The sequence below is a fragment of the Quercus suber genome, unplaced genomic scaffold (assembly GCF_002906115.3).
Source record: "Quercus suber isolate HL8 unplaced genomic scaffold, Cork oak 2.0 scaffold_164, whole genome shotgun sequence".
In the NCBI taxonomy this organism is placed as follows: Eukaryota; Viridiplantae; Streptophyta; class Magnoliopsida; order Fagales; family Fagaceae; genus Quercus; species Quercus suber.
The window spans coordinates 846109-868540 of NW_027069625.1; the positions used below are offsets into that span (position 1 = coordinate 846109).

The 22432-nt window shown below is 34.1% G+C and overlaps 1 protein-coding gene across 3 annotated transcripts in view; it reads left to right on the forward strand.

The window, feature by feature from the left end:
• Nucleotides 1-234: 234 nt before the first annotated feature.
• Nucleotides 235-22432, forward strand: part of LOC112009351 (ABC transporter C family member 2) — a 31820-nt gene continuing 9622 nt past the window's right edge. Inside the window, exons 1-20 of one of the 3 annotated variants that reach the window (XM_024041682.2) lie at nucleotides 235-372; nucleotides 1310-1774; nucleotides 3221-3399; nucleotides 3767-3806; nucleotides 4402-4558; nucleotides 4967-5081; nucleotides 5170-5250; nucleotides 8695-8719; nucleotides 8953-9009; nucleotides 10134-10199; nucleotides 11406-11480; nucleotides 13197-13304; nucleotides 13575-13709; nucleotides 15893-15999; nucleotides 16094-16187; nucleotides 16632-16799; nucleotides 17777-17917; nucleotides 20594-20794; nucleotides 21039-21137; nucleotides 21620-21772. In XM_024041682.2, the coding sequence (XP_023897450.1) occupies nucleotides 1442-1774; nucleotides 3221-3399; nucleotides 3767-3806; nucleotides 4402-4558; nucleotides 4967-5081; nucleotides 5170-5250; nucleotides 8695-8719; nucleotides 8953-9009; nucleotides 10134-10199; nucleotides 11406-11480; nucleotides 13197-13304; nucleotides 13575-13709; nucleotides 15893-15999; nucleotides 16094-16187; nucleotides 16632-16799; nucleotides 17777-17917; nucleotides 20594-20794; nucleotides 21039-21137; nucleotides 21620-21772 (2334 nt within the window). In that variant the 5' untranslated portion in view covers nucleotides 235-372; nucleotides 1310-1441. Of the gene's footprint in view, nucleotides 373-599; nucleotides 621-897; nucleotides 918-1309; nucleotides 1775-3220; nucleotides 3400-3766; nucleotides 3807-4401; nucleotides 4559-4966; nucleotides 5082-5169; nucleotides 5251-8694; nucleotides 8720-8952; nucleotides 9010-10133; nucleotides 10200-11405; nucleotides 11481-13196; nucleotides 13305-13574; nucleotides 13710-15892; nucleotides 16000-16093; nucleotides 16188-16631; nucleotides 16800-17776; nucleotides 17918-20593; nucleotides 20795-21038; nucleotides 21138-21619; nucleotides 21773-22432 lie in introns of those variants that run through there. The other 2 variants (XM_024041683.2, XM_024041684.2) reach the window with 2 other exon arrangements.

Below are 22432 nucleotides of genomic sequence, written 5' to 3' on the forward strand. Positions count from 1 at the left end.
CCCAAGTTCCATGGTCCCCCTAAATTCTCTTCCACTTTGGAGTTTGGATCATGCTTACTTACCTACCCTTTACCCTCTAAATTCTTCTTTTAATAAAATTAAAAAAAAAACCTACCCTATTAATCCCATATAAAAAAAAGAAATAGTGTTTTGACTTTATTGAATGCTACTTTTTACAGCAAAGAGAAATTTTCAATTGTTGTCGTAAGCCGTGACGCTTCTTTTGTTTTTTTTTTTTGGTTAAACCGAGGACCAGCTCGCAGCTACGTTGGTCTCTCTCTCTCTCTCTCTCTCTCTGTGATATGTGCAGAGCATTTGATTCGCCGAGAATCCAATTCCCATTCCATTTCCATCATATCCAGCTGAATAAAGGTTTGTTTTCTAGAATTTCTTGCTCAGGTGTACTTTTTTTTTTTTTCCTGAAGAACAGTGCTTGAAAGTGCTTTTTTCTGTTTCTATGATTTTTCAATTTTTTTTCTTTTTGGTTTTTTGTTCCGTGAAGGTAGTGTTTTGATTGTGGAAAAAGTGTGAAGTTTTTTTTTTTTTTTTCTTGGTTGGGGTGATTTTGACTTATTTTGGTCCATATGTCAGAGTTTGAGTGAAAAAAGGCATAACTTTTGGTAAGTTTTATTAAGAGGTAATCTTATAATGGTTTTGTTCTGTGTTAATATGGTTGTTTTTATCTTAAATATTTAGTTTTGATAATTGGGTATAGTTTTAATTTTTGTTTCAACCACTGCTTCACATCCTTCCTTCTTCTTTAGTTGACTTTTGGGTTCCTTTTTGACATTTTCTTCAGCTCTTGTTTTTACTTTTGGTGTTGAATCCTGTTTATTGCATTTGAACAGAGATTTAAATTTTTTTTTTTTGGGGTCTAATTTTCGGTTTGGAAACTGAGAAAATGAGCAAGAATAAAGGTGATTGCAAACCTGATTGATATTGAAAAAAAAAAAAATTTTGTACCCAAGAAAGCATAGGCTTTTGTGCTGACTTTTGCTGTATTTCTTACTTTTCAGAAGGCTATTATACTCTGATTTTCTTTGTGTTAAAAGTCTGAAATTCAAAATTTAACAGATTCATGTTTGTTTTAAGCTTAACTTTTTTCCTTGGATTAAAATGTTCAAAACCTTCGAGACTTGTCGATAAGGCTAAGCAAACATGAAAACCCTGGTTAATTATTCCAACTATTGTACAATTTACACTTAAACTAGGCTCACTTGAGTCCAACGTGTTTTTGTTTTTTTGTTGTGTGTATTATTTGATAGCAAGTCTTTCCTATGAGGCTGAATATGGTTTAATTGTATTGCAGGATATCGCTTAGTTTGTTGAAACTTAGAAGCATTGGACTCATATCAGTTGTGAAAGAAAACTCCATTAGGGGAGGGAGAGTATATGTACTTCTAAGCTTGGAACTTTTCCTGGGGGAGGAGTGACACAAAAAATGGCTTTCAAGCCACTGGATTGGTATTGTCAGCCAGTGGCAAATGGGGTGTGGGCAAGGACAGTGCAGAATGCATTTGGTGGATATACACCATGTGCTGTTGACTCTCTAGTAGTCTGTGTTTCTCATTTGGTTGTTCTGGGTCTTTGCTGCTATCGGATATGGCTGATCAAGAAGAATTTCAAAGCCAAGAGGTTCTGCCTGAGGTCGAAGTTCTATAACTATGTGTTGGCTTTATTGGCTGCTTATTGTACTGCCGAGCCATTGTTTAGATTAATCATGGGAATTTCAGTCTTCAATTTAGATGGGCAGTCTGGTCTTGCTCCATTTGAGGTAAGCTTGTTTTAAGTTGTTTGTTTTGTTTCGTTTTTTTCCTCATAAGCAAGGTAAAAATATTACTCTCTTAGGGGGTTCTGTACATGCATAATTATACAATTTGGCTTCTTTGAACTTTTCACTTGTCTCCTTCACCATTTTGTAAACTTCCTTAATGGCTGAGACATGGGATATTGATAATGATGATTAGTTTTTGTTTTTTTGGTAAAAATGATTACACGGCAAGTTATAGTTCAGAAGAATGATATTTACTATTAGTACTTCCTACTTCAAATAAAAGTTATACTAAATTTTCTTAAATTGAGCTGGTCAGAATGCTGTGAATTCTATATATAATTGTTTGAGAAGTTAATTTGTATGAAGGATAAGAAAACAAATTTCTTCTGTTACCGTTCTCTGTTGTTGAATGGATGTCTGTACAGTAATAGGTGAAGATTTACCTATTCAAGAGAGAGAGAGAGAGAGAGAGGAACTGGGTAAGAATCTGTGAATGAACACTAAAGTCTATGGGCCAATGAGCTATAGCTCAATAGGTCCTTCCTCCTCTCAAAATAATGGGTTGAAGGGTGAGGTCAAGCATACAAGACCCGATGGAGAATTATTTTTGGTCATGATATTAAACTGAAATTACTTCTCATTTTTTAGGAGGTATATTATCATTTTTTTTTTCCTGTTGAAAGACAAATGAGATGTATAAAATTGCATTTGACATGATACCTTTGGGACTATTGAAAGAAAATCTTACTTGGTCACCACCTGCTAAATAGAAAAACAGAAAGAAACAGATCATTGGGCTTGAACTCTCAAACGCAATCTTGAACTCTCAAACGCAATCTTGAACTCTCAAACGTAATCTTGAACTTGGTGCCGGAGTGCATGATGTGGTTAGTGTGGAAAGAGCGTAACAGTCGTACTTTTGAGGAGAGTGTGAGACCTATTCAGCAATTGAAGTCCTTTCTGCTCCCTACCATGTTTGATTGGTCTCGAGCATGGAATTTTACCAACTGTACTTCCATTTTTGATATCCAACTCTCTTGGATCTTCTAATTGATTAGCTTGCATTTTTTCAAGGTGCTTTATGTTCATCGTAAACATAGAGTAATCCTTTTCATTTGCATTAAAATTCTATTACTTATAAAAAGGAAGAAACTAATCTTGGTTTAAACCCATAATTTTAATTTCTTATCCGAAGATTACTAGTTGTCAGTCTTCAAAATAAATAAGAAAATTTCAGTTATTTAAATCCACTCACCCTATGTTTGGAGATATTGGATTTCAGTTTCATTTTTAGTTTAATTTGAGTGTTTTATACGTTGACACTTAAATTTGTTTAAGAAGTCATGAATAATTCAAGCACATGTAAGGTTTGTTAAATTGTTGCAGTATTTATTTATTTTGGTTGTTTTCAATTCAAATTATCTTAATTTTATCCTCTTTTTGCAGACTGTTTCTCTGCTCATTGAGGCTCTTGCTTGGTGTACAATGCTGGTCTTGATTGGTGTAGAAACTAAAGTATACATCTCTGATTTTCGATGGTTTGTCAGATTTGGAGTCATTTATGCTTTAGTTGGTGATGCTGTGATGTTCAATCTTGTTCTTTCCATGAAGGACTTCTATGATAGGTTTGTGTTTTCTGGTTTTTTGAAGTGGATCCCTCATTGGTTAAAGATGATATGGTTGTTTTTTTCATCTCTCTCTCTCTCGTTTAGAAACAAAAGAAAATATGCACATGTAGCGAATGATATGCTTGTGTTATTTTTAGGAGTATCTTTTGTAAACTTCCAGTGTATATGAAGTGTCTCCTTTTCTTTGAATAAAAGATATTACTTATAAAAAAGAAGAAGAAGAATATCTTTTGAGCTCTTACTTTTATTTCTTGCTGAAGCTCAAACTTCCAATCTTGTTAAAGAAAGTCATAAGTTCTGGAGTAGAAATTTTGAACTTTTTGGTGGGACAAGACCTATTAACAGTTGTGTGTTGTCTGTGCAGCTCTGTACTGTATTTGTACATCAGTGAGGTTGTTGTCCAGGTTGGTTGATCTTGATTCTCCTTTTAATCATTTACACAACATTCATGTTTTACTTTTTCAACCCAAATTTTAAATTGCATTGCATATTTGATTTTTTTTCTCAACCTAGTAATTGGCACCCCTAGCTTGTTAATCTGCAAGGTTAGTAATGAAAACTTAATTTGGTCAAATAGATATGTTCATGCGCACACATTTACCCTTAAGATACATGCACACACACACAAATTTATAAATATGCTGTAGCTCAAATGACTCTTCCTCCTCCCATAATTTGGATAGAGAGTGAGTTCATGGATTTGAGTCTTTGAAACCCACTGGGTGCATACCAATAAAGAAACTGTATGTAATATATGCACAAAGATGGCCAAATCAAAGTATGGTCTAAATACAGGACCCAAGGAAGACTGAGAACAATAGCATTCGTTGCGATTTAAACTCTTTAATTAACACTCAGCTACATTGCAAAGCATTACAATAAATTTTGACATATGCTAATTGTTTCTTGTACTTTCTGTGAACTTTGACTCTGGCATTCTCTTCTTTTTGGGATAACATCCACTTATCAAAGTAAGGATTAATGATTATTTTAATGCAGGTTTTTTTTGGAATACTTTTACTTGTATATGTTCCTCGCTTGGATCCCTATCCTGGTTATACCCCAATTGGGGCTGAATCAGTTGATGATGCTGCATATGAAGAACTTCCTGGAGGAGAGCAAGTTTGTCCTGAGAGACATGTCAGTGTATTTTCAAGTATGTATATATCAATTTACATGACCTGAATGCCTGTCACTTAGAAAATCTCAAATGACCATACATGTTGACGGTGATAGAAATCGTTAGTGTTGGAATTAAAAAAAATTAAATCATATGTCAGCTAGTCAAGGTGATTTCACCCATGTTGTACTATCTAACAGGCTAACAGCTATCATCGTGCTAAATGCTTTCTTATCTTTGTTTATGATGGCATTAAAAACTTGTTTAAAGTACTTAATACATAATTTGCTTAAAGAGACATATGGGGGGAAGTAATTAGATCTTTCCATTTCTCTTTTCCCCATTGCCATTTTTCTGTTGCATGCTAATTATATCATGGTGTGATCACTTTAGACCAATTTAAATTACTTTATTAACTCTTTTTTTTTTTTTTTTTCCTGCCAGAAATATTTTTTTCCTGGATGAATCCCATAATGAAGCTAGGCTACAAAAGGCCTCTCACAGAGAAAGATGTCTGGAAATTAGACTCTTGGGATCGAACTGAAACATTGCACAATAAGTCTGTGCTCATTTTCTTCTTAAGTTTTTTTTTCTTCTTGAATCTTTTTATATTAAGGTTGCATCAAGGTTTTTATTTAACATTGTAGGTTCCAGAAATGTTGGGCTGAGGAATCACAGAAGCCTAAACCTTGGCTTCTAAGAGCCTTAAATTATAGCCTTGGGGGAAGGTAAGTTTTTGATAAACTTGATGATGGCTTTTTTGTTTTATACCTGGTTACATTTGAGGCAAAAGGAACTCAGTTAGATATCATTCCAAATCATTTTTAGGATATCTCCTTTTTATTTTACATTTCTGGCCTTCTAATACAATGGTCACACCAGGGACATTCTTTCACTTTGCATATAAGAGGCTCATGAATTAGATCTAATGAAATGCAAATTAATTACGAAAGCTACAGAGTTTATTCATTAAGTTTCTCTCTGTTTTATTCCTCTCCATTGCATCTTTGTTTGTCATAGATTTTTCAGTGCTTCTGCCAGTTTTGTAAGCTTCCTTGCTTTCTTTGCTCTTTCTCCTCTTAAATTAAGTTGCTCTTTCTTAGGTGTGAATTCATCATTCTTCATATGCATGGCCAAACTATTTCAAGCATCTTCCTCATCTTTCCTTCAATAAGGGCCCATACTGTCAATGAAAGGATGACTTCATTCGTTATCTTTTCATCATAGTATTCCCATTCCATCTTCATATTCTCACTTTAGCTGTACTTATTTTATGAACATGCTGCTTTTTTATTGCCCAAGCTTTGGTATATAGAGCATAGCTGGTTTTATAACAGCCTTATGAATTTTCCTTTTAACTTACTGGGTATTATATGATCACACAATACTCATGGGTATTTATTCACTTCCTTCTGCCTGGTCAGATTTTATGACAGTATCTGCCTCAATATCTCCCCCCCCCCCCCCCTTTTTTGTAATAAATTACTAATTCAAGATATTGAAAATGAATTTGATTACTCTTTTTAAAGCAAATTTTGTTGGTTGGTTTTAACTTAACAAAAAGCATACAATAAAAAAAAATACTGGAGAGATATATGCAGTATGAATGATTATGGTAATATTTTCAAAATGATACTAGAGAGATACATCTAGTATGAATGATGATGGCAATGTTTTTTGATTTTTTTTTTTTTTTTTTTTAAAATTTGAAAATTCCTTGAAGATGACTTCCATCACTTTGATTCTTAAGAAGAATGGTGCTGTTAAAATTAAGGATTTTCATCCTATTAGTTTGGTGTGTATCTTTTACAAACGTTAAGCAAAGGTGCTGGCTAATTTTTTAAGGAGTGAAATTGATATTCTTGTGTCAAACGTTAAGGAAACTTTTTGTTGAAGGTTGTCGAACATTGGACTCAATTCTCATTGTGAATGAATGCCTTGATAGCATAATTTGGATTGGTATTCTTGGATTTATTTGCAGGCTAGACTTTGAAAAGGCATATGACCCTACAAATTGGGATTAGATTTATTTTTTGGGCAGATCTGGTTTTGATGGAAAATAGAGAAGTAGTTGTGGTTTTATATTTCAACAGTTCAATTATTTATTTCTGGTAATGGTAGTCCCACTGGTATTTTTTGGGTAGTTTGTGAGGGTTGAGATAGGACACCCTTTATCTGCACTCGTATCATTCTAGTTATGGAGGTTCTTAGTATGATGTTACAGAAAGCTGTTGGTGGTGTATTTTTAGCTGGGTTACACATAGAGGGAGGAAGAAACCTCTCACTTACTATTTGCAATGATACAATTCTATTTTTGTTAGGTGAATCTAGAACAACTTAATTAAATTTGGCACATACTTTGTTTTGAGGCATTGTTAGGCTTTTAGGTTAATTTGAGTAAAAATGAGTTGGTGCCAATAGGTGATATTGTAGGAGCATTCCTTGGTTGGCCTTTGGGTTTATCTTTCAAGGTGTGAATGGCTTGGAGTGCTATTATTGAAAAGATAGAAAAGCGATTGCATGTTGGAGGAGATGTTAAGGCTATGATGTTATTAAATAGAGATGCTTGGGCTAGTTAGTTTGGAAGAATGACGGTATAAATAATTGTGAAATATATATTGTGAGGGTTGGATTCTAAACATTGAAGAAATCAGGTAGAATCATGCCATTGTCTTGCGAGTTAGCAGCTTCTTTCTCCTTTCTTCACTTGATCCAATCTCAAGTTCCTAGGGGTGGTGGAAGTGACAGTCTTTGTTGGAGCCTCAATGGAAATGGGAAGTTTGACACTCGGTCTTTTTATCATAAGATTCGAGATTTTACTCCTAATTTCCCTTGGAAGGGCATTTGGAAAGTAAAGGTTCCTAAAAGGGTGACATTTTTTATGTGGACAATAGCTCATGGCCAAATTCTCACTTTGGATAATCTTATGCTCCGTGGTCACCCCTTGGCAAATCGTTGTTGTATGTGCTGTTGTAATGAGGAATCTGTGGATCACCTTTTTATTGTTTGTCCGTTAGCTCATTCAATGTGTATGCCTATGCTTCAGCTATTTGGGATTGATTGGGTTATGCAAGGTTCGGTTGCAGACTTACTATGTTGTTGGCACTATTGGCTTAGGAAATATAATTCCGATATTTGGAATTTGGTACCAGGCTGTTTGATATGGACTATTTGGACTGAACGTAATCGGCGTTCTTTTGAGGATATCGAGAAATCACTGGCCCAGTTGTTAGATTTGTGCCAGCAGACTCTCTTTAATTGGTCTTGTTGTTGGGGTCTTTCGGATTGTTCTACTATTATTGATTTTTTTTTTGTCTCTGAGAATAAGTTTTTGATTCCTTTATTTCTTTTTGTTTTCTATGTTGTCCTTTGTTCACTATCGTGAACTCTGTGTATCTTTTTTTCTTTTCTATTAATAATATTACTTTCTTACCTATCAAAAAAAAGAAACCTTGTGTACTGCCAAGAGGAGCTTTCCTCTTGTGGTCTGTAACATTAGAAAAGACCATGACTATGGATAATCTAAGGAAAAGAGGAATGATTATTATGTACTGGTGTTTTCCGTGACACTTTCTCCATTGTGTGGTGGCTCACAAATAATGGTCTTTGATCTTTTGCTTGTTTGGTGTTGCTTGGATTATGCCTTATTATGTGATGGAGCTATAGTCATGTTGGAAAGGTCATTGTGGTAAGAGAATTAATGGGAGCAGTTGGAATGCGGCTCCCTTATGCTTAATGTGGCATGTTTGAGGGAAAGAAGTGCTCGTTTCTTTGAAGGCAAAGAACAAGACTTAGTTAAGTTGGAAGTTCTTATCGAAAACCCTTTATGAATTGACCTCAACTTGTATTTTCACTGCCATGGACTGCTTAGAGTTCTTGGATTCATTAAGCTTCTGATAGTTTTCTTGTGTGCCTGTGTTTTCTTCTCTCTTCCTCTTCTTCTTCTTCTTCTTCTTCTTCTTCTTCTTCTTTTTAAAATTTTTAATTATTTATTGATAATAATTTATATATAAATTTGGGGGCTAGAGCTGCTTATCAATCACCTCTCCTGAATGTCTCTAAAGGGGAACTTTGTGCATTGGGTATGATCTTTTTTTTTTTTTTTTTTTTTTTTACCTCTGTCATTATTATATACAAGCATATTATTGATATCCTCTTTTTGCAACCTGTAGGTTTTGGTGGGGTGGCTTTTGGAAGGTAACGAGCATATGCATTTGGAAAAGTGTAGTTACTCCCATTTTTCACACACACACACACATGTATATGTTTTATTATTACTGTATTGCCATGGCTGCTGACGTGTCAAATATTATATGAAGTCTTGCAGCATTTGGTTGACCTATTTGTTTTTTTATTTATATATTATAATTTGTAAGTTATATAAATATATATAAAATTTTACATTTTGTTAATGTATTTTCAACTTGTAGATTGGCAATGATCTTTCCCAATTTGTCGGGCCACTCATCTTAAGTAACCTCCTACAGGTTTGTTGGTTTTTATCAATGCTTTACCGGGTAAATCACTTAGTTTTATGGGGTTTCTGTGACAGCTAACTCTAAGATGCACCTTGTTGCAATTTACAAGATTGATGTGTGCATGTATTTGTCATATGCATAAATGTAGATGGTTAATTGAATTAGTAATAGTACTCATCCATTTTTGGTGAAGTTAATCATGTTTATGAGTTCAATTTATTGTGGTCAGGACTCATGATTTTCTGATTGCGTGGATCCTTAAATTATTACGTGCCCCTTGGATAAATGAGATCTAAATGTTCAAACATATCATGTCTTGAGCAATTTACCAAACAATTGGCTGGCCTACCAACTTGTTGTCTTGAAAGTTCTTCTATTTGAATATGAAACTATTTATTAATATATATAAAAACTAAACTATGTTTCTGTACAGATTTGAGCTTTATATGTGCTTACTGCTGCCTGAAGCTCTTACGATCTTTTGAATAATGAAATGAAGGCTTGACCTTGTCTCAAAAGGAATGAAGCATTAAGTTTAGATGAGTGACTAATAAGGGCCAAAATGGAATTGGCAATTTCAATTTTAAAGACCCCTCTCACTGAGCAGATGAAAAATGCAAACAATGGTTATATTATTGTTAATGTTTTATTAGACAAGGATGAACAGGTTCGCCATCCATGACTGTAACAATGCAGATATTATGATTGCGAGGATTCTGAGAGATCTTTGCCAGATCTTAAATTATTTTTCTTTAAAAATATGTTGGATTGGATGTCAGTTGTGGGAAAATACTGTGTTCTGTTTATGATTTGATAGATCATCGTAATTTGGGCTTGATTATTTTTTCCCCATTGTATGTATACTTGGGTGACTCTCTTTTTTGGTCTTAATAAAATTCATTATTTATTAAAAAAAATGCAGATATTATGATTGCTCTTAATTAATTTATCTTGTTAGCGATTTGGGTTAGTTAGAAGACACTACTTCATGGTGGGATGTTTATGTCCTTACTGTAACAGTGTCAAATCAATTCTTTATATATTTAAACTTGGTAAAAAAGTAGCATTATGACAGCCTTGTCAAATGCTCCTTCAAAGTATACAACTTGATTTATTTGATGAATTATCTGCAGTCAATGCAACGGGGGGATCCGGCATGGATTGGGTACATCTATGCGTTCTCAATATTTGTTGGAGTGGTATGACACGAGTCCTCTCTTTTTGTTTCTTCATTATCTATGTATGTGAAGATATTGATTCCCTTTAACTTTCATGTATGCTTATCATAGTATTGCTGCTTTAATCACATATGCATGGTGAAGATCCCATGCCTCGTGAATTGATGAGAGCCACTTCGTTGATTTAGTTTCTAGCTTTCTGTTTCTTTTCTGACTCTTGCAGGGCCACATTGACAATTGATCAAGAACTAAAAAAAATTATTATAATGCAGTTTGATAATGCATTAAGAATTTGTTGGACTAAATCAAACTTTTTTGTTCTGAACTGTGTTCATTCGTCATTAAATTCAGTTAAAAGAACTTAAATGTTATACATTTAAACCTGTAGATGTGAAGTTATTGAATTTGGTTCTACACATATCTCTGGATGTTACCACCTTTTAGATTTCTATTTTGTGTGTTTGAAAGTTCTCTGTTGTTAATGAATTTCATTTACAGAAAATTTTCATGTAATTTTCAGTGCCTCTGCAAAATGGTAAAGCTGAAAATCTCTCTCCTAAGCTATTCTTTTACTCTCATCTCATGATCTCTCTAAATCCATTTGTCTTGGTTTTTCTAAAATTTGGATCCTAGATGTAGAAATATAAGAAGGCAGGCCTCCTTCCTCATCAAAAGAAATGATATTATCGAGGATATAACTTTCTTTGTAGTGACTCCGACTCCGTTCCATGCCTTATTCCATAGGGAACCTCAAAGTGAACCCTTTTTGTGATTTCTTTCTATCAAAGGATCATACAAATGGTTTGATTCCTGAAGTAAGCCGTTCTTGTATAGACTTTTGGATATTTTGTAGGTTTTGTAATACATTTCATCTTCGGATTTCTAAGGAGAAAGATCATGGCATGTCCTGCTGTTTTATTCTTACTGCAAGAGTCATAAAATAATAATGCAGGTGCCTTGGAAAAAGTATCTATGTGGCTTCATTAATGTTCCTAAGCTCTTTCCTTGTCATTTTAACGGCTTTTTCTAAACATTTGTTGTCTTGGTAATTTCATCTTATAGTCAACATGTCTTACAATTATCTACTACTTGCTTTTAATAAGAAGTAGCGCTTTCTACTATTGGCATAACCTCTTTCCATAAAAGCTTCGTAATATAAGCTGAAAATTTGGAATAATTGACTTATCAAGAAGCACATAGAATTTCTGACACTGTAATTTTCTCCAGGTTTTTGGTGTGTTGTGCGAAGCCCAGTATTTTCAGAATGTAATGCGTGTTGGTTACCGGCTGAGGTCAACCTTGGTAATTTTTTTTGTTTGAATGGTTTTTTTTTTCTTGATCCTCATGACATGATTTTGGTGCTTATTTATGTATTTCCCAATAAGCTTTGCCTCTTTTGCAATATCTTACAGGTTTATTTTATTGGGGGTTTGGGGGGGAAGTAAGTGGTTGGTATTGTTTCAAAATAATTTGGATTTGCAACAAAGCTCAGCTCATACTCTAGGGGTCTCACTAAACCCTAAAGCCAAGAAAGGCACAATAAATAAGTCTCTTGTGTCATTGAATAAGAGATTTGGAATTCGTAGCCCGCCTGCACCAAAAACCAATAGGTGTCTTGGCCTAATGATAAAGAGCAATTATAATGGAGCAGACACTATAGGTTAAAATTCTATCTTTTTTATAAAAAGAAATGACTTGGACTTAAAAATAACTAAATGCATAGTATAATTAAATATTTTTTTTATTACTTCCAGTTTTGGTGCTATTCAGATTTTTGTTTGCTAGCTTATCTTCTTACCTCAAACTATTATCCATGAAGTTTTCAAATTAGACCTCTGGTTTCATATTGGATTTGTCACTATTTGAGCTTGCAGCAAGTCCTTTGATGAAAACATGCTCATTCTTTGTTAGGCAAAACTAAGGTACAGTTCTTTGCTGTTGTACTTTAGGTTCCCTAAGTGAAATTAACCACATGGTTGTATTGACCAATGCAGCAAAAACAGTGTTTTATTTTCAAATGGCAATTAAATGCAACCATGTGGTGAATTTGTCAATGCAACCATGTGGTCAATACAATCACATGGTTGAATTTAATTGGGAAACCTAAGGTACCATACCTAGAGAATTCTACTTTAGTTTTACCCCTCATTGTCTCAGAGTTTCTTGTAAGCTTCACCTATTGGTGTCAAACAGGCTGGCCTTTTTAATTTCTTTAGTGGAAACTGTAGTAGTTCATGGATCTGTTCTTGCACTTAGTGGTGTCTAAAATTTGGAAATAAATATATTTATTTATTTATTTATTTTACCCAGGTTGTAATTTGTATGTTTGTATATTTATTGAGTGAGAAAGGGGATGATCTTCTTAACAACAAAAAATTCAGTACATTGGAAAGGTTTTGGGTTTTGTACATTAGACACTTGAACCCTACTTGATTAACAATTCAAAAAATTATATTGAATTTTCAGTATTTTTTTAGTGGTTTGAACATAATGAATTATTATGACAATTGAGTGGTTATGGTGCCTGTTGATTTTGGATCGTACTATTAATATTGTTTAATTTAGTACAAAGTGCTGATTAATGCTTAAATTTAGTTAAATAGTATTTCAGATGTTCGCAATTAGGTTAATCTGACCCAACTCATCGGAAGATAAATGGGTTAGTTTGGGTTTTCCAAATGTAAACAGGATGTAATTCTTTAAATTTAATACATTTTGGTACGGGTTTGGTATGTAAAATATTAAAGGGATTGGGATTGGAAATGCTTTCTCCTTCCTGATCCCAACCCATTGCAATTCGTAATATTAGGCAGTTGAAGGTTCCCCTGTTTCTCTTTTACTGTTTGGGTTGTGTGGTCATATTTTACTGGATCATAAGCACAGGGGTAAGTGAAGTTATAAGATGCCAGTTCTACTAACGCTAGGCAAAGTTGAACTCACTTTCTTATTAAGTTTCATGCCAGTGCTGAAGGTATTGATGGTTTGCATATATTTATATATGGTTCTTAATTTATGCAGGTTGCCGCTGTATTTCGTAAATCGTTAAGGCTAACTCATGAAGCTCGCAAGAAGTTTGCATCTGGGAAAATAACCAACTTGATGACAACTGATGCAGAATCACTTCAGGTTTGCTCTCTTTACCATTTGGTATACACTATATTGTACAAGTTAACATGCACTGTTGTTACCCCTTTGTGTTTTTTAATGAAATATTTACTTATCAAAAATTAAGAGTTACCATGCACTGTGGTTTTAGATGTATAAATTGATGAAACTTTGGATACTTACATTAAGGGGTACTACCAGACTGATTATTTAAAGCCTTGTCAGGGTCTTCTCTCTTTTTGAAACTAAATTGTTTGATTTGATGACTAATTTGTTGCTTTCCTTGTACAGCAAATATGCCAATCGCTTCACACTTTGTGGTCTGCTCCGTTTCGTATTGTTATCTCTATGGTTCTTCTTTACCAGCAGTTGGGTGTTGCTTCGCTTCTTGGTGCATTATTGCTAGTTCTTTTGTTCCCCATACAGGTTCAAGAGTTACCTTTGCATACTTTCATTGAAAGAACAATATCAGTATCATGTCTCACACATTTTATTTTTTTGTTTGGTTTGTCTTTTGACTTTATCTAGTCCTATGGTGTTCTGTTAAATTTTCTTCTGTTTCATTCTTTCTCCAGATATTGGAATATAACATAATGGCTTAATCACCTGTAAGCTGGGCAAAATTGAGCATGGTATTGGAAGTGGAATATTTTGGATTTTGTTATAGTCAGCACTAACACTGTTATATAAAAGGAGTAGGCATTTATAAGAAATGGAGGACATTTGTCATGCTGAGATAAAAAAAAGTCAAGATAATATGTTCTCTAGTTTACCTGTAGTGAATTAATATGTTGTAAAGGGTGAGTGAAAAGGAAATGAAAATTCAAAGCAAATGGCTTTAGGAGAGTGAACAAAATTACATATAGTGGTGTCCTATTAATTGAGAATGTTGCCCAATTGCAAAAACCTAAATTGTGTAGCTGATCACAAATAATTGGAATTGAAATTTGTTGGCATTGAATGTTGAATCTATCTTTGGGATTTCAATTTTCACTTCCAATTTATCTTTTTAAACTCTGGTTTAGTTGTTGAGAACTAGAAAAAAATAGGATAAGAGAGAAGCCTGGCATCTGTTAATAATATCTTGTGAAACTTTCAAATTGTGTATGTTGGAATTTTACTATTCTCCTATGGAAAAATTGGTTTTAAAATTGAAACACTTCATATGATTTAGCAAAACATTCATTTAGCCTTAAGAACGACGGCAAGAAGATTCATGTTTATCAGCTTACCTGCATGTTGGAGAACATGCAGTGGTCTATAAATGCTTTAATTAAAATGGTGCAGAGGCACAACTCATGCAATGAAAATAATGATGAGCCTCTGAATCAACAGCTCCAAGCTGATAGTTGATAAGGAAGCCTTAGTTGCAAATGTCATGCAATTCTGCAGTGGTTCTGTTCATTTGGGGGTTGAATTTAATGCGAACAGTGCATGATTGGGAGTTGGAGTCCATATTGTTATTCTGAGTACTGTATTCTGCATCGGTCGCTCCAAAAAAAACCGGGGGGGGGGGGAGAAGAATTGTTTAGAATGGATTTGAGGTAGATTTTATTATAGAGCTATCCCCTTTTGGAGTTGTGAGGATTCCCTTGGAAAAGCATTTGGAATGTTAAATTCTCAACAAGAGTTGAATATTTTTATTTGGGTTGCTTCCTGGGGGAAGATTTTAACTATGGATAACTTGAGGAAGAGAGATTATTTTGGTGAGTTGGGGTTGTATGTGCAAGGGGGGATGGGGAGACAGTTGATCATTTGCTTCTTCATTGTCCTTTTGCCGAAGAGCTATGGGATATGGCCTTTGCCCTTTTTGGGGTTCAATGGATGATGGCTAGAGTGGTTGTAGACTTACTAGCTTGTTGGCAAGGTCACTTCAGGCAACATTGGAATGGTGAGATCTAGAAGGCCATCCCTCATTGCTTGATGTGGTGCCTTCGGTGGGAAGGAAATTGTAGAAACTTTGAGGGTTGTGAATGGATAGTTTTGGACCTGAAATTGCAGTTTCTTAGAACCCTATTTGAATGGATGACAGCATCGGGGAGTTTTTCTTTTTCAAATTTATTAGATTTTAGTGATCAAGTTAATTTTGTCTCTTAGTTGTGATGTAGTCCTAATGTATGCACTGTGTACTTGATGAGACAGTCTCATGAGACCACCCTCTTATAGATTGTGGGACCCACACATGGGAGAGGGAGGCCTCATGAGACCTTCTCATTCGATACTTTTTTGTGTACTTGGTGCTTTCTTTCATCAAATAAAGCTTATAAGAAATAAAAAGAAAAACTGAAAACGAATTAACTCATATATTTGCTGCATTTTGACTTCTATGCTATTCTGTCATAATATATGTGAAAACTTTCACTTAAAGACACAATAAATCATGTTAGGCTCATTCATTCCTGTTTCATTTGGGATCAAGAAATATGGTTGGTTGGTAATCTGAAGTGAGTCTGGCTGAGCAGTCTGAGAATCTAATGGGTTTATGCTTCTTTTTTTCATTTGGTTTGATGATACTGTAGCTCTATTTTGTTTTACAATTGTGCATCTTACATTAACTCTTTCTTAAAATAGATTGTCCATAATTTGTGTAAATTATTTTGTGGGAACAGACATTGGTGATAAGCAGAATGCAGAAATTGTCTAAGGCGGGGTTACAACGTCAAGACAAGAGAATTGGTCTGATGAACGAAATTTTGGCTGCCATGGACACTGTGAAGTATGATTCATTTTGAGTGCAGCTATTCATGGGTTTTTATGTGATATTAGACATTTAATGTTCTTTTTGATTGTCTATGCTGAAAATGGCTCAGGTGTTATGCATGGGAAGATAGTTTCCAATCTAAAGTACAAAGTGTTCGGACTGAAGAATTATCTTGGTTTCGTAAAGCATCACTACTAGCAGCGGTATGGCATAAGACATATAGAAAATTATTTGTTTCTTACTATATGAAGAATGCAAAAAATATAAATTTGCGGTTATTTTTCTTTTGCTCCAGTTTTTTTTTTTCTTCATATTTTAACTGTTGTTGCACTCGCTGAGTTACACATTGCTGTACACACTTCATTAATTTCACAATTATAATTGAAATCGTGTTTTCAAAACATGATTTCAGCTCTCTCATATAATGTGTAACTATCATTACTCTTTTTCAAATACATTTTGTATATTGTAGTTCATTTTTTTTTTTTTTTCATGAATAAAATTACTATGCCCATTGGTAATTATATTTTTGTTGGCATATGATTTGCAAGTTGGATTTGGGCCTATCTATGAATGTAGATGGTATGCATGGGGACCACTTCAGTGCTATCTTTTTCATGTTCTTAACCTTTTCCCTTGTTTTGCAGTGCAATGGATTTATACTAAATAGCATCCCAGTTGTGGTGACCGTGGTTTCATTTGGATTGTTCACTTTTCTTGGGGGAGATCTAACACCTGCAAGAGCTTTTACTGCCATTTCTCTATTTGCTGTGCTTCGCTTTCCACTATTCATGCTTCCTAATATAATAACTCAGGTTCTTTCTTCTTCACCTTGGTCATATCTCATATACTGCTGAAATATTTTATATGCCATTTTTGCATGTAGGGAGGACAGATAATCATTTTCTGCTTAAACTAACTACTTCTTTTCTGCTTCATGTTAATTAATCTGAGTAGTGTTGTGTATGGCTAGGAACATTCAACTGGCAGATCCTTAAAAAGATATTTAGTCATAACTTTTTAATACATACATTTTTAACTTGCATTTCTCAGTTGTACTTATAATGCAAATTTAAACAAATTCTGGTGCTAATTGGTTATTAGAATATGAAATATCTCTCCATCTTGAGTGTTAAGTTAGCTTCATTGGACGGTGAAGAAAATTTAGATTCTTTTCTGGAATTTGGGGCTTGGTTTGTTGGAGTGGTTAATTTGAGTGGATCAATTTCTTCCTAAAGCCATTATAAGTGCAAGTGCATTTTATAATCAACTTATAGTGTACTCATTTACATCCTAACCATTTTTTTAAGCGCTGAGATATTCTCATAACATTCTCACTATTGTTTTAAGTAATCACGTGTACTCAAAATTTAGTCTCTTTATTGTGAATAAATGAGTGCATTGTAGTCATATCCCATAGAGTGCCTTTTAGTCATCTAAACAAGGAAGCTTGTGGGAAAAGAAAGTTTGCCAAACTATTGTATATTTTCAACATATGTTAATTATAAGGATATGGTGGATGGGACTTCAAATATTGTAGCTAAACTTTGTCCTTTCTAATGGAACGCTATTTAATATTGTAGCCTAACATTCCTTGTATGTACCATATTGGCTTGAGTTCTAGCTCAAAAGGCTCCTCTATTAACTTTAAGAATGGGGTAGAGGGAGTGGTGTAGATTAAGATCCACTGAGTACTTAAATGGGTTTTTTTTTTTGTGCTTCTATGCTGCCTTAGTTTGACATGTAATTTATGCAAAGTATTTTTTCTTATAATGCTGCCTTACTTTTGCAGGCGGTTAATGCAAATGTATCCTTAAAACGTCTAGAAGAGCTACTCTCAGCTGAAGAGAGAATTCTTCTCCCAAACCCACCTCTAGATCCAGTATTTCCAGCCATCTCAATCAAGAATGGGAGCTTTTCATGGGATGCAAAGGTCTTTATATTTAATGCTATAGCCTTTTAGTGTGTGTGTGTGTGTGTGTGTGATATAAGTATATACATAGATTTTTAGAAATGAACATGTGCATATATATAATTATTTAATAATTTATCTCATAAAGAAGGGAAACCTCATGTATGCGAGTTATACACACGCAGTGCCACTAAAGAATTACAATATATTTTTTTTGATAGGTAATCAGAAAACTATTATTAATGAGAAAAAAAAGGAAAAGTACAAGTTGTTCATGATGATGAACAACAAGAAATAATAGAACAAATGGCACAGCAAAACGAGTAATCAAGAAACTAAGCAAAGGGAAGACATAAACTCAGAGAGAGAAGAACAATCAGTAAAACCCCAACAATGAGACCACTCCAAAAGACTACGCTGGCATAAAACCTTTAACTCATCCAACATCTTCTCATTATCCTCAAAGGAACGACGATTTCGTTCCAACCATACAATCCACATTAAGCACCCTGGAACCAAATTCCAAATGTCCGAATTATGTTTCCCAAGCCACTGATGCCAACAAGATAGCAAATCCGCTGCTGATCTTGGCATAACCCAATGAATACCAAAAGCTTGAAGCATAAACGTCCAAAGGGAATGAGTAACAGGACAATGAAGAAGAAGGTGGTCTACCGACTCCCCATAACAACAACACATACAACACCAAGTTTTTAGTCTTCAACAGATTGTATGTCACCAGTGCCAAGAATATGAGACCAGTTAAGCAATGATCTCAAGAGGTCACCGACAAAGTTTTTATTATCTATATGCCTATATATATATCTGTTTATTTGTAAATATAAATACTCCTTGTAAAATAAATATGAGAACTACATAATTCATGCCATCTAATTACCAACATGAACAATAACCAAATCATTGCATATATCCTGGTAGAAACAAAGTCTTTATCCAGAATGGTTGGAATAGAGCAAAATGCCTGGAACACCTCGGTATGGCCTGGTATTTGAGTTGATACAAAATAAAGGGTTGCTATGTACTGGTTTATGCTCCTGTATTGTAACTACCAGCCAGTATGGAACATAATTCAAAACATGGATCTCCACTGCATTGATAGGAGGGTCTATCAATTTATATAACAAGCTGGACATGAGAGACAGAGAGAGAAAGAGAGAGAGAGAGAGAGAGAGAGAGAGCATCTACCAATGGTAAAAGATTATACGATTGGAAAAAAAATCTATTTCTAAATTGATGAGGAAAGTTGATCCACCATTGTCTCCTAGGCATTACCCAATGAAAATATATTATCCACAACTCATGGGCAGGTATGCAATGCATAAACAATTGATCCTCAGTTTCAACAGTACTTTTACACATACAACACCTATCTGCCATAATTGACCCCTCCTAATAAGTTTAATGTGTGTTTAAATTTTCCCCTATGCTTTTGTCCACACAAATTTCCACTGTCAAATTTTACTGTGTATATTTTGATGATATGCGTGTTACTAATTTAGGGTTGAGGTTTGCCTTTTGCTGATAATTGATGATTGCTTTCATTTTGAGTAACCTGTAATTCATGCTACTATGGTGACTGCATCTAAGAAAAACTGGCATTCAGATGATTCAAATTCTTTTGCCTGAGGCACCAAGGTAAAAATGATAGTTTCATTGCTTTCAGCAATGCCAATTGATGCATAGTAATTGCTGGATTGATGCTTCATATTGTTCCAATTTAGCACATTATGACATGAAATAAGTGTGGTAGATATCATGCTTTCTTATATAACATTGTTAAAAGAGGTCAATGCCGAGTTTATCATTATTTGTTGGTTTGTATTAGTACCATTTGTTGTTTTGAAACTTAATTTGATTTTTTTTTTCTTATCAAAAAAGTAAAAAAAACATTTGTTGTCTTGAAGCTTTGCTTGCTTGTATGATCACTCTACATTTGTCTTATGATTAGTGACATTTTAAATACGGGAAACTTTCTATACTTCCTTCTCTCCGCTTGTATCCTTATTGGTTGAGGGGTTACTAGATTTCATGGATTCTTTGTACATTAGTTAGCTGTTTTGCCGATTTTTTATTTTTATTTTTCTGTTTCTTGTTTTTGAACTTTTTTTTTTGTCTTTTCTGTACACGGCCTGTGTGTTAGGATTACACTATTGGGATTACACTTTTTTCAATGAATTTATTTATTTTTGGGTTGGATTCAAGTTACACCTAATATATCTTTAAGCAGTGTTATATCACTTAATATTTTTTTAGTGAATGTGAATTTAGTAAATCCACAATTGGATTACATCATCTTCATATATTCTCTAAACTTGCAAAATTTCAAGACAATTAAAGATCAATAATTATGTCATTAATAAAATGTTTAAAGTTCAAGTTTTTATAATTTCTATTACTTATCAAAATTTTTTTTTTTTTCAAATTATGCATCAAAGATGAGTTTATGGATTTAATAGTAAATAAAGTTTGATTGGCACAAAATTTTGCTTGTGTGTTAAGAACATAGAGAACACGTAATCTAATGGTCGGATTTTCAAATTATTAACCCAATAAAAAGTTATTAGACGGTGTAACATTGTTTAAGTAGGTGCAACTTGAACCCAACTCTTTATTTACGTATGTAAAAAAAAAATGTCTAGAAACTAGCAGTCCTTGAAGTTTATTTTTTCTTACCAGGCGGAGAGGCCTACATTGTCAGATGTCAATTTGGATATACCCGTTGGTAGCTTAGTTGCAATTGTTGGCAGTACTGGAGAAGGGAAGACATCACTTATTTCTGCAATGCTTGGGGAGCTTCCTGCAATCTCAAATGCTAGTGTTGTTGTGAGAGGAACAGTTGCGTATGTCCCACAAGTTTCATGGATTTTCAACGCAACGGTAAGTTTCAGAAATATTACATTGGTACCACTGAGTGTAATATAAATATATGTGATATTGTAAAATACAATTGGTTTCATGTCAATCTTACAAACCTTGCTGTTGGAATCATGGAGATATTAGTGATAATTCTGTTGTTGCGTAAACTAAAATGGCTAGGGTGGTTTGATGGATCAATTTAGCTCTTGTGGTCATTCCTTGTTATCATGTGAATTTGCTAACCTTCATAATTTAATCTTTGTAGGTACGCGATAATATTTTATTTGGATCTGCTTTTCAATCAGCAAGATATGAGAAGGCAATTGATGTGACTGCATTGCGGCATGACCTTGACCTACTACCTGTAAGTGTTTTCACATTGTCGTATAATGTTGCTGATTTTCAAGGATGTTTTGACATACTGTCACATACTAGAAGCACAAACATGGAAATGACATGGCATACAACAACATGACAATTCTTGAATCATTAGGGTGTGATGCTGTGGGGATATGGAAATTAATCAGTTAATTAATTAATATATTTGGGTATATTTTATTTTACAAACTTAACTAATATAGTTGGGCATATTTTATTATTTATAGGGATATTTTATGTTTATTTTAAGCTTTTATAATAAATAATAGCTATTAAATTTTTTGAAAACATATTGAAATTGAAAGTAATTTTTTTCCTCTCTACACACTAATGACACACAAGCAAGAGTGTCCCTAGCATGTTTGACATGGATGTGCCAGGGATTTTAGAGTGTCTGTGCTTCTTAGGTCACATGTTATTCAACTGTTGTGGACTAAATTTAACGTGCTTTACATGCTTAATAATTAGGGAGGTGATCTTACAGAGATTGGTGAGAGAGGTGTCAACATTAGTGGTGGGCAAAAGCAAAGAGTTTCCATGGCCAGGGCTGTGTACTCTGATTCTGATGTGTATGTCTTTGATGACCCTTTAAGTGCCCTGGATGCTCACGTGGCTCGACAGGTAACATATCCATGTTAGAGAATATTAATTCACATTAAAATTTATGTTGTTTAATTCTACATTCTATTTCGAGCTATATGCATAACATGATACAATCTATTGTCATGTTAAAAGCTAGTGGTGCCATATAATGTTTTCTAACATAGTTTATGTTTGGTTTGTGGTAAGCAGGATTATAGATTAGATTCCTAAAATCTTATTATATTGTAGGATGGATTGGAATGCTATGAGATTATATGAAGTAGAAGAGTTAATATTCACACTCACAAGTGCACAAACAAAGACAAAACATTTGTATTTAAGTTCCCCCCTCCTTTTTGAAAAATAATATTTATAACTCATGAGAAAGTCAATAAAAACTTATCAGAGAACTATTTTACTAGTAAAGTTATTCATTTCTTATTTAATTATGTCTATGTCACCTATAAAAAAAAAAAAAGGTCTATGTCTATGCATACACTAAAAATTGAGAACTTTTGACCAAGCAATGTTGGGTAAACGGTTGTCGCATCATGGTGAGGGTTTTTTTTGGGGGAGGGAGGGGGGGTCATGGTCGGGTTGCATACAAGCCCACCACTCAAACTGACCCTGTCGCATGAAGATCACCTCCCCATGTGCTGATAGAGGGGCCCGAGAAAACTGCCTGTAAACCACTTTTGT